Source organism: Gopherus flavomarginatus, chromosome 6, assembly GCF_025201925.1.
Source record: "Gopherus flavomarginatus isolate rGopFla2 chromosome 6, rGopFla2.mat.asm, whole genome shotgun sequence".
NCBI classification, from domain to species: Eukaryota; Metazoa; Chordata; order Testudines; family Testudinidae; genus Gopherus; species Gopherus flavomarginatus.
In genome coordinates this window covers 86648649-86660714 of record NC_066622.1, presented here as the reverse complement: position 1 = coordinate 86660714, position 12066 = coordinate 86648649, and the positions used below count along the sequence as shown (strand labels likewise).

The window sequence follows — 12066 nt, the reverse complement described above, 5'->3', positions numbered from 1 at the left end:
GTGGAGAAACATATGGGGGTGGGAGAGCAGCTATGCCAGGGAGAGAGAGTGGCTCAGGCTCAGCTGGCCCTATGTGGTTGCAAGCGGTGGGGGGCCTTGGGACAACTCCACATGGAGGCTGGGGTTTGGACCAGCCGTGCATGGGGAGAGTGGGGCCTCAGGCTGGCTCATGTGGTGTCCCATTTTCCTTTTGGGAAAATATGGTCAATCTAGGTCTTTTATCTGTGTGACTTTTCTCAAGTTGAGGGACAATCAAAAGGTTAATCCACTCCTCAAGAAATCTATGGGAAAATTTAGAGCTGTGTGCTTTTTAGCAATCTAAAAGACTCTGAAATTATACAACAGCCGTTATCCTTTTCAGTAACTTGGAGACTGGGTCTGTGAAAGTTTGTTTAACTGTTAACAATAGGGATGCACTTTGCCAAGTTGGGTGGGATTTTCAAAAAGTACATAGGATTTCTCTACACATGAAGTTATTCTGGAATAGTTTGTGAAAGTAGATTAAGCTAAACCATAAAAAGGCACTCTTATTCTGCAACAAAGTATGCACACAGGGAGTTAATCAGGAATAGCTATTCTACTTTAAATTCACTCCTCTCTCATTTCAGAATAACTTTAATATACAGACAAAGCTTTAGGAGCACAAGTCTCATTATCTTTCAATAGAATTTGTGCTTCACTTAGGTGCTTTTGATAATCCCACCTAATATTAGTAGGTAAACTGGAGCCCAAGGAACTAGGCACTGCCATAAAAACTATCAGTAATGTACCTAATTTACATAAAAAGGAACAAACTATAGTTAGCCACCACCTACATATTACAGATGAGGTTAAGATATTACAGATCCCTGAATTTCTGGATACTCCGATCAATAAGAAGTGCTTGGAACTGTAGTCTGTGGGTCACACTTATGTAGAAAAAACAAGGGTGGCCAACAGTAGTATCCAGACCTCTGTGGGCTCCATTTGGCCTGCCACTGATAAAAATAGCAAATACTACTCTTTCCTTATGGTGGTCCTGGAAGCTAAGCTTGCTTTAATGGATGACATGGGATGATCATAATCAGGATTAAACATGCTGAGAGAGAAATATGAGTGGGATAAAAGCAGAGCTTTATGATGATGGGCTTTTTCCCTGAAGCCCATTCGCTTAATCTACTACACCAAAAAGCTCTGTTAGACTCCTATTTAAAAAAGAAAAAAAAAATAACAACCCGTACTCACCTTTTGGTTACTAGTACATCTTGTGCCTGATTTATATTGTTTGTCTATTTAGTAAAATCCATGGGGCAAGGACTGTGGTGTTCTTTATATTCTGTATGGCACTGAGTACACTGTCAGTGTTTAAGTGTTTTTATTATTGTTTATGGTTGGTTTGAAGTACAGTTCTACCCCTGAAAAATGACTCTGTGAAAATCATAATGGGAGGTTCTATACTTATGGTGTCTTATTGATTTCAGACCAAATTTGCTCAGTTTACAATTAAAAAGTTTTTGAAGTGTCAGCCTTGCCAACTCTGTCTGGGATCTGAAAGTCAAGCTGTTTTTCTCCTCTCTGGTTCATGTGTCATTGTCCTCAGCGATAAACATTTTGTAACTGGTACAGACATTCTATTTGTAAATGCAGGAGTCATAGTAGACTCTAGCTCAGCCTCTCATAGCTGTGTTGGCTCTGCAGTACTAATAAGAATAAAACATAATCAAATCTTCTTTTAGTCACCAAAGAAAGCAGCCATACTCCCAAGGAAGAAATCTGTTTAACAAGAAGGTACCACTTTTATATTGTTACTCTTCTGACAACAGCTTGTTGGTTTAAATACTAGTCTTCAACAAATGGATGCATATTTAGTTTAGAAACTGATAAGGAAGCCTTTAGAGTTACTGGTGCAGATAGGAAGATGACGGCTTGCACTTTGACTTCTGCTTTGCCTGAACTAGGTTGCACAGGTGGTTCATTCAATTCCATTTTAAGTCTGTTCTTTTTTTGTCCAAATGAGGTTTATCCTGAGGCCAGAAAAGTACAATAGGTAACTAGAGACCTAATTAACATACAGTAGAATGAATTTAGTATTAGCTGGGGGATTAGTGAAGTACTTGCTGATATGAAATCCTTCTCCCAGTTGTACTGGAAATTTAACAGGAACATTCTCCCATGTAGCCAGTTTCTGTGCATTCTTTTTTTCAGAAATAAAGCTAGCCTGCTGGTTCCAGTGTGCACCTGTATGTTGGAAAATATACATGGCTCTGCCATCTTGTTCTTCAAGACAGATTTTAAATAATCACAACTAGAATCAGCAATAAAGTCAATTGTGGTGGTGCAATGCAATTTAGTGCCAACTGTCTGCCCGTGCATGAATTAGTATTTCATTTAATTAGCCATAATAGGAAATCCCAAGATTCTCAGTTCACCCTGTCAGTTAATATTAACTACAGGTTCAGAAAGTGTTAAAATAATAGAATGGAAATTGAATCCCACTGAGGCAACATTAGCACTTTACAAGGAATGCAAATAGAACTTGATTGGGGATTGTTGTACTGACATTGTTGATTCACACCAATGTAGGGCTTGCCCATCAGACACTGGAAACAGTGCAACCCAATTAATTTGTAACATGTTGTTCAGTCAGCTCACAGCAGTGACAGGAATGGAGGTGTTACCAAAAGAAAACAGGAAAGTAGGTAGGGGCGGAAGACACAGAGGTAGCATATGATGGCTGACTACCCATCCTGTTTTAAGGAACATCCTTTATTTGAGGTCCAGCAGTCTGTATCCAATAAGGAGCAAATAAACACAGATAAAAAGGACCATTCGATCATGCAAAGAATCTACCTTTTGATACAAATCTCTGATTTTGTGCCATAGGTAAAATATTTTGGTGCCATCCTTCAAAACAAGCTTTGTCTTGTCTGTCTTAAACTTATTCTTTACAGTCTTGCAACCTAGGAGTCACAGTCACCCTGTACACAAAGGACTGGTAATAGTATGCACTGATGTCAGGGGAACTCATTCATCACTGACTGAGTGCAAACAGTGAACAGCATAGGTAGTCTGAGAGAGAGCAGGCTTCTCCAATTGGCCTGCCAAGAGTTGGAAATTAGAACATTTCCATGAAGATTTCCTCCGGCCTGAAACTTTGATAGATTAGTGCACATTTGGGGAGAGCTATTTCCCAAACTATAAATAACAGAAGCCTAGATAGAGTCCTTGAGTGCAGTAACCCCAGGGTCCACCCACCAAGCATTTGCAGGCTGTAAATGAAGTGCTGGCACATCATCATCTTTGCAAAGCAGAACCTCCCTGTCAGAACAAAACTTTTCCATAATACAATACAAAATAAAAAATAGTTGAAATTGAAACACAATGTTTCAAACATTTGGGGAGAAGTACAGAAATCAATTTTAAGAGCCCTTTAAGTCGACAAAAATGGCTTCGTGTGGACTGGTGCAGGGTTAAATCGATCTAACGCTGCTAAATTTGACCTAAATCCGTAGTGTAGACTAGGGTTGTCTGTTCAAATTCAGCCTCCAGGTGTTGAGCCTCCAAGGTCCATGCCTGAGTGAAGCTTTCACCCTTCCCTTCACAAATGTTATGGAGGCTACAGCACGCGGCTATAATCGCGGGGATGCTGTCATTGACCAGGTTCAGCTTCCTATATAGAGAGTGCCAGTGGCCCTTTAAACAGCCAAAAGCACACTCCACAGTCATTCTGCACCGGCTCAGCCTGTTGTTGAAGCACTCCTTGCTGCTCTCAAGGTTCCCTGTGTAGGGCTTCATGAGCCATAGCATTAAAGGGTAAGTGGGGTCTCCAAAGATCACAATGGGCATTTTGACTTCATCTACAGTGATCTTCTGGTTTGGGAGAAAAAGTCCCAGCTTGCAGCTTTCTGAACAGGCCAGTGTTCCAAAAGATGCGTGCATCATGCACCTTTCCGGGCCAGCCTGTGTTAATGTCAATGAAATGCCCATGGTGATCCACAAGTGCCTGGAGAACCATAGAGAAATACCCCTTCTGATTAATGTACTCAAAGGCTAGGTGGGCTGGTGCCAGAATTGGACTATGCGTCCCATCTATCGCCCCCTCCACAGTTAAGGGAAACCCATTTGTGCAAAGCCAGCCACAATATCATGCACATTACCCAGAGTCATGGTTCTTCTGAGCAGGATGTGATTAATAGCCCTGCAAACTTGCATCAACATGATTCCAATGGTAGACTTTCCCACTCCAAACTGGTTAGCGACTGATCAGTAGCTGTCTGGAGTTGCCAGGTTCCAGACTGCAATAGCCACCCGCTTCTCCACTGGCATGGCAGCTCTCAATCTCGTGTCCTTGCGCCGCAGTGTGGAGGTGAGCTCAGCACACAGTCCCATGGAAGTGGCTTTTCTTATCCAAAAGTTTTGCAGACACTGCTTGTCATCCCAGACTTGCATGACAACGTGATCCCACCGCTCAGTGCTTGTTTCCCAAGCCCAAAAGCGGTGTTCCAGAGTGGTGAGCATGTCTATGAATGACACAAGAAATCTCGTGTTGTATGTGTTTCTCGAGTCAATATCATTGTCAGAGTCCTCATTGTCAGTTTGGATTTTCAGGAGTAACTCAATTGCTAAACGTGACGTGCTGGCGAGACCCATCAGCAGTTCGGGATCCATTCCCACTGATCGAAAGGGAAGACAGAGCACACAGCACAAAAAGTGTTGAAAGATGGCACCAAATGTGAACAAAGCAGAGAGATTGCTGGGACGTGAACCGATGCATCACAGAACGTTGGAACAGAACTCAGAATGCCCCACGCCCCCTTCCCACAAGCCACAGAATGGGAAGAGGTGCTCTGTGGGATAGCTGCCCATAATGCACCACTCCCAATGCCGCTGCAAGTGCCGCAAATGTGCAGTGTGCACAGACTGCAGCGCTTTCCCTACTGTGCTCTCCAAAGGCTGGTTTAACTCAAAGTGCTCTACATCTGCAAGTGTAGCCATGCCCTTAGACTCAAACACTGGTTTTGTGACTTCTGTCAGGATACAATAAAGTTGTATCATTGGATCACAACACAATATCATCAACTCTTCAACGTCAAGTAGTGAATATTTGTTGTCATATGGTGACAAAATTATCAAAGTAGGAAGCAATGATTCTATCTCATCACATGAAACAAAGAACTAAGCACGGTGGCTATGCTTCCAGGGAATCTTGTATAATCTTGATAACAATCTGAACACAATAGCTGAGATTTTCAAAAGTGACTAGTGTTTCTGGGTGCCCAACTTGATACACTTTACAGGGATTTTTCGAGGGTGGGACTCAGCACTTTCTGAAAAACAGGCCCTTTTAAAATTGTCTCAAGTTTCAAAGTCACCTTTGAAAATCAGCCAGTGGCAAGAATGAACACACACTTCTTGCCACTTCACCATCGGACACTTGGCAACAAACCCATCCTTGGTACAACAGTATTGACATCAGTGGAGTTTACTCAGGGAAGAATTTGGCCCATAACATCACAGTGGAACTGGAACAGAGGTGAGTTTGCACTTTCAGGTTACTTTCCTGGTAAGCACACCCCAGTGCGGTGTGACAAAGGGAGAACGTTGGTCATTGAGTGGTGTATCTGAGGAGTTCTGTACGGGCAGTGATGGTGTTTATGCCATGCTGACAGAGACCATAGTGCCATTCCCAGACCCACTCTTTTGCATCTCTCAGTCTGAATGGGGATGAGAATCCAATGGCAGACACATACTTTTCCCTGTGGGAAGAGTAGGAATTTGGGATTGCTTCACATTTCAATAGCAGCTGCTTCTGACTACTAAAAGGCAATGCTGAAGGGAGCCTCAACACATTTTCCTCAACTGGGAGAATGGTGGCTAAAGTAATGGCTTTAAGGCAGGTTAAAAAAGGGTTTGTGGCACAGTGAATCCTCCATGCAGAGCGTTAAACACAGATCTCCTTAGATTATTTCTCCCCATTAATACAGAATAAAGACATTCTTGGGTGCAATTTTCAATGTTAAGAATGGTGCTGATTTTATATTAAAAGTTACTCAATCAGGCACTAGTGCAGGGATCGGCAACCTTTGGCACGCGGCTCACCAGGGTAAGCACACTGGCGGGCTGGGCCGGTTTGTTTACCTGCCGCATCCACAGGTTCGGCCAATTGCAGCTCCCACTGGCTGCGGTTCGCTGCTCCAGGCCAACTGGAGCCTGTGGGAGCCGCGATTGGCCGAACCAGAGGACACGGCAGGGAAACAAACTGGCCCGGCCCACCAGGGTGCTTACCCTGTCGGGCCACGTGCCAAAGGTTGCCGATCGCTGCACTAGTGACTATCGTTCTAAATTGTTTTCTAAATTAACTTCAGTTGGCTTGTAAACTTAACCCCAATAGGTGGTTGTTTTGTTTTAAATCTTGTTTCCTGAACCTTGTAAAGGGATTGGACTTTACTTTTAAGCAACATCATGGGCAGTCATGTATGTCTCTTTTATATGAAAGAGAAACAAACTCAGCCCAGTAAAGTACAGCCCAAAATATTAAATAAAACCCTGTCTTAGAGAAAAATCTTCATGTGTCTTCTAACCCTTTTCCCTGCCATTCCAGGATTGTTCTCTAGGATATTGTTATGGCACATGTCACCAGATGATGCTGTTACACAGGCTTCCAAATTATTTTTCTTAGCATGCAAGCAGGTTTTGATTGTTGCAACAATATGCTATGTGGTGGTTTCTTGCGGTTGTATAAGGTTTTTGGTGTAGAGGTACCTTTGGGAGAGAGGGAAATGGATGAGCAGCAGGAGTGTTTACTATCTGCCTTGAGCTCTGTTCTGGAGGCAGAGTTGCTCTCTGGGAATTGGATCCCCTGGAAGAAGGGATTTCCCTGCATGCTGTTTGACAGTCTCATCTCAGGACTTGCATATATATGTAAATACAAAATGGTGCCTTCGGAGTATATACAGATTATGTCGCTGATTTCTTCTGTGGGAACCTGACCTGGACATCTGCTACCACATAACAGAGGGGCATTCTGGTATCAGAATGGGACACTGATATTAGAAGAAACAGCAACAATATTTTTCCTAAAGGGTGCATTTAATTTAGGCAATGGTGCATTCAACATTTCCCTTTGAAGTCTATTCAACAGTCAGATAGGTCTCACATTGTTTTTATTTATATTGCAGTAGCTTCCTGAGGCTACCAGTCAAAGTTCAGGGCCACATTGTTAGAGGCTGGAACCTGAGGTTGGCCCATCTGCATCACCATGGGAGGACTCTGTGAGTAGGGTAACCATATGTCTAGGTTTTCCTGGATAAAACCTCTTTTTTTGAGCATCCTCTCTCTGTCCGGGGGGGAGGGGATTTTAAAAATAACAGGAAATGTCCTAGGTTTTTGTGTAGCAGACAAACTGCAGCTCAGAAACAGTCCCGATTGGTCCACTTCCTGCCTACACAGCTGATTGGTTTATTCCCCTGGAGCGGGTCCTGCAGGGAGTCATTGACTGAAGACTGGCACTGGATCCTGGGCTTGTATCAGCCTCCTTGCCATCATGACAAGGAGTACCCCTGCCACAGATACTCCCTCTAGCATGGTCTAGCTCCTCTCCCAGGATACACACACCCCTTCTGCACCTACAGGTATCCCGTCTGACAGTCCCCAGATACCTTTCCCTGTACTCACCTACCCACCCCCAGCCACCCCACCAGTGTCTTCTTTTGAAATATGGTTACCCTACTCACAATGCAAGTGTCTCACAGGCAACTGGATGTGTTGCTCATTTCCATCAAGGACTGGAACTATCTGCCTACATTCTGATAAAAATCCTTCTTCAAAACATGGTGTGTGTTTTTAAAAGCAGACTTCCTTTATGTGGAGCAAGGGTGACATCCAGAAGCTGTTTGGGTGAGTTACTAATATGTATTCTTAGTGGGTTATGTTCAGGGAAGAACACTGTATGTGCCACAGACTGTCTTCCTTAATAGAGTGTTGGGATGAATATTGACACAGTTGCCTGACTGCACTGTTGCATTCCTAAAGGAAAAGGCTAGGTACAAGTAAGGCTATCATTAATGACAAGGGGTCTTAACATTGAGGAATTAAGAATGTGAAGGCAAGATCTAAAGACGACAAGAGAAGTGGTAAGAACTACAAGCAGGAAAAGATCCAGGGTATGGCTACACTTACATTTGTGCAGCGCTGGGAGTTACAGCTGTGTTCGTACAGCTGTGTAGGGCCAGCGCTGCAGTGTGGCCACACTGACAGCTACCAGCGCTGCAGTGTGGCCACATTTGCAGCATTTGCAGCGCTGCTGGGAGTGGTGCATTGTGGGCAGCTATCCTACAGAGCACCTCGTCCCATTTTGGCGCTGTGGCTTGTGGGAAGGGGACGGAAGGGTGCGGGTCTTTCCGCTTCCTGTTCCAACGCCCCGTGGTGCTTTGCTACACATTCCAAGCAGTTTGGCGGCATTGGTCTGCAGCGTGATTTCTGTTACAAATGGAGCCCGAGCTGCTGAGGACCTTGCTGATGAATGTTGCCAGCACATCACGCATGGCAGTGGAGCTATTCCTTCAGCTCCAAAGTGACAGTGAGGAGTCAGATGATGATATTGATTCGCCTGACGCGCAAGACACTAAATTGCTTGTGGCAGTAACAGACGTGCTCAGCACCGTGGAATGCCGCCTTTGGGCTCGGGAAACGAGCACTGAGTGGTGGGATCACATTGTCCTGCAAGCCTGGGATGATGAGCAGTGGCTGCAGAACTTTTGGATGAGAAAAGCCACTTTCATGGGACTGTATGCTGAGCTCGCCCCTACCCTGCGGCGCAGGGACACGAGATGGAGAGCTGCCCTGCCAGTGGAGAAGCGAGTGGCTATTGCAATCTGGAAGCTGGCAACTCCAGACAGCTAGCGATCGGTGGCGAACCAGTTTGGAGTGGGAAAGTCGACCATTGGAATAGTGTTGATGCAAGTTTGCACGGCCATTAATCGCACCCTGCTAAGAAGAACTGTGACTCTGGGGATGGCTTTGCACAATAGATGGGACGCATATTCCTATTCTGGCACCACCCCACCTGGCATCAGAGTACATTAATTGCAAGGGGTATTTCTCTGTGGTTCTCCAAGCGCTTGTGGATCACCGTGGGCGTTTCACTGACATTTACTCAGGATGGCCTGGAAAGGTGCATGATGCATGCATCTTTCGGAACAGTGCCCTGTTCAGGAAGCTGATGGCCGGGACTTTTTTCCCAGACCGCAAGATCACAGTAGGGGATGTCGAAATGCCCACTGTGATCCTTGGAGACCCCGCTTACCCCTTAATGCCATGGCTCATGAAACCGTATACAGGGAAGCTTGACAGGAGCAAGGACCGGTTCAACTACAGGCTGAGCCAGTGCAGAATGACTGTGGAGTGTGCTTTTGGCCGTTTAAAGGTGCGCTGGAGGTGTCTCTACGGGAAGCTAGATTTGGGGGAAAGCAGCATCTCCGCTGTTATATCCGCGTGCTGTACCCTCCATAATATTTGTGAAGGGAAGGGTGAAAGATTCAGTGAGGAATGGGCCTTCGAGGTTCAACGCCTAGAGGCTGAATTTGCACAGCCAGAGAGCAGGGCTACTAGAGAGGCCCAGCAAAGGGCTTCAAGGATTAGGGATGCCTTAAGGGAGCAATTTGAGGCTGAAAGCCAACAATAATGTTTGATGCCTTTGCTGTGCCCGTTTTTCCCTTGGGGTACAGTATTTATCACTTTCTTCAATAATAAAAAGTGTTTTATAAGCCAAGAAATCATTTATTCAAAACACAGTACATAAAAGGGCAGGGGGGTAGGGTGGTGGACTGTACATTCAGAGGTATGAATATGTCCTGCTTGGATTGCTGTTCAATGCCTGCTGCACTTCAGGATTACTATGCTGCATCGTGATGGGGGTTGAGTGCATAGGGTAAGGGTTGTAGTTATCAGGGCTGGTAGGTGATCATACAGGTGTTGGGGGCAGCTGGGGGTGGTAAGAACCAGGCTGCTGGAGAAAGGTGTTTTGTGCAAATACTGGGGAACAAGAGAGAGAGCTTTGGGAGGGGTGGGGGTTACCACGGTACTGATCTGCCTGCATGGCTACGAGAGACTGCATACAGTCAGTTTGGCGAGCCAGGAGGCTTATCAGCTGCTTTATGCTTTTCTTGGTAGCCAATTCCTTTCTCCTGCTCTGTGTTTGTCTCCACTCATGCATTTTCTCTTCCAGTCCTGCAGCCTTTTACTGTCTCTGGCATACTGATTCATAACTGCTTTGATCAAATCTTCTTTTGATTTTCTAGGATTTTTCCTCAAGTTCTGTAACCGTCGGGTAGGCGGTGATAGTGCTGGATTATTCAAGGTCACTTAAAAAAAAATAAATAGAAACATTTAATACAGAGGCTACATTGTTTATTATCACAGTGAAGGAGTTTGTAGACTTTTTGTAGCATCATTCCCACATACCTAACATAGCACAGAGAGGCCACGGCAGCAAAGGCATAGGCATGTCTAGCAATGGGGTGAGTGTTTCTGCCATGACTTCACCTGGGAAGGGGAACTGCCAGAGGGCTGGGGTTTCTGTGCATTGGGGAAAGCAGAGGGCAGGTAGTTGGGGAGCAGCAGTGGGGAAAGCAGAGCAGAGGGCAGGCAGTTGGGGAGCAGCAGTGGGGAAAGCAGAGCAGAGGGCAGGCAGTTGGGGAGCTGCAGTGGGGAAAGCAGAGCAGAGGGCAGGCAGTTGGGGAGCTGCAGTGGGGAAAGCAGATTGCAGATAGTTGGGGACCTGCACTGAACAATCATCACTAAATTTTCAACAGGATTTTCTACTGCCAGATATATCACTGCTGCGTGTTACCTGGCAAGAGAGGGAGGGTCTTCTACAGCAATGTGGATTCCGCCCTGGACCCTATGCAGCTTGCCTGTGTGCAGCAATGGTCCCCCCACCCCTCGCGGCACAGTGTTGCGGACGAATTAGCCTGACTGGGACAAGGACCACGGTGGCTCTCCCTATAAACTTGCGCAAGCACATTGCCCACGCTCTGGCTGAAACTTTTGAAGAGATTACCGAGGCCGATTACAGAGACGTGATAGACCAAATCAATGGGCTATTCCACATCTAAGCATGCATGCAGGCAGCCATAACCCCCACCCTCCTCTCACAAAACATTGCCATCCTAAAAATAAAATCTGCTTACCAGGAACATGCTCCTCTGCTTCCTCTTCACCAACAAGTTCCAGCTGCTGCGACTGGCTAGCCTCCTCCTGGCTTGAGAAGAGCTCCTGGCTGCATGCCTCCTGGGACTCCGGGGTGTCTCCCTCCACCCCAGTAGCCTCACTCTCTGCTTCCTCTACACCCTCCCCCACTTCTCCCTGCTCTGAACTCTCCATCATGCTCCTCGGATTGGCAGTGGGGTCACACCCAAGTATGGCATCCAGCTCCTTGTAAAAACGGCAGGTCGTGGGGGCAGCTCCTGAGCGGTGGTTTCCCTCACGGGCTTTGCAATAGGCACTACGCAGCTCCTTTACTTTAACCCTGCACTGCAACGCGTCCCGTTCATGGCCCCTTAGCAGCAAGGACTTTGATATCTGGCCATAGGTATCATAATTTCTACGGCTGGAGCACAGCTGTGACTGCACAGCTTCCTCACCCCAAACACTGATGAGGTCCTGCAGCTCGGAAGTGTTCCATGCTGGGGCTCGTTTGGGGCGTGGAGGCATGGTCAGTGATTGATTGATTGATTGCACTCCACACCTGGCTGAGCAAACAGGAAGGGGATTTTTAAAATTCCCGGGGCATGTAAAGGGCGGGTCACCTGAGCCCAGGGCAGTGGAGAGTGAAACGATGAGCAGAGTGGCTGAAAAGGTATGCTGGGATACCTCCTAATACCCTGGAGGCCAATAAAAGCGCTGTTGGTGTCCACACTTGATGACCAGCACTGCATCACCAGCGCTGGAATCGCTACACCCGAGGCAGACCAGGTGTACAGCCAGCGCTGCAGCCAGGGAGTTGCAGTGCTGGCTGTGCTTTGCAAGTGTGGACACAGAGTGAGTTGCAGCGCTGTAACCCCATCACCAGCGCTGCAACTCTCCAGT

At 46.2% G+C, this 12066-nt stretch overlaps 1 protein-coding gene across 1 annotated transcript; it reads right to left on the bottom strand.

The window, feature by feature from the left end:
• Positions 1-4594: 4594 nt before the first annotated feature.
• LOC127054515 (zinc finger and SCAN domain-containing protein 29-like) lies at positions 4595-12066 on the bottom strand. The gene is made up of 3 exons (XM_050960753.1): positions 11169-12066; positions 10536-10554; positions 4595-4652 (listed from the first exon to the last, which is right to left on the bottom strand). The coding sequence occupies exons 1-3, from the start codon at positions 11689-11691 to the stop codon at positions 4595-4597; spliced, it is 600 nt and encodes a 199-aa protein (XP_050816710.1). The 5' UTR covers positions 11692-12066.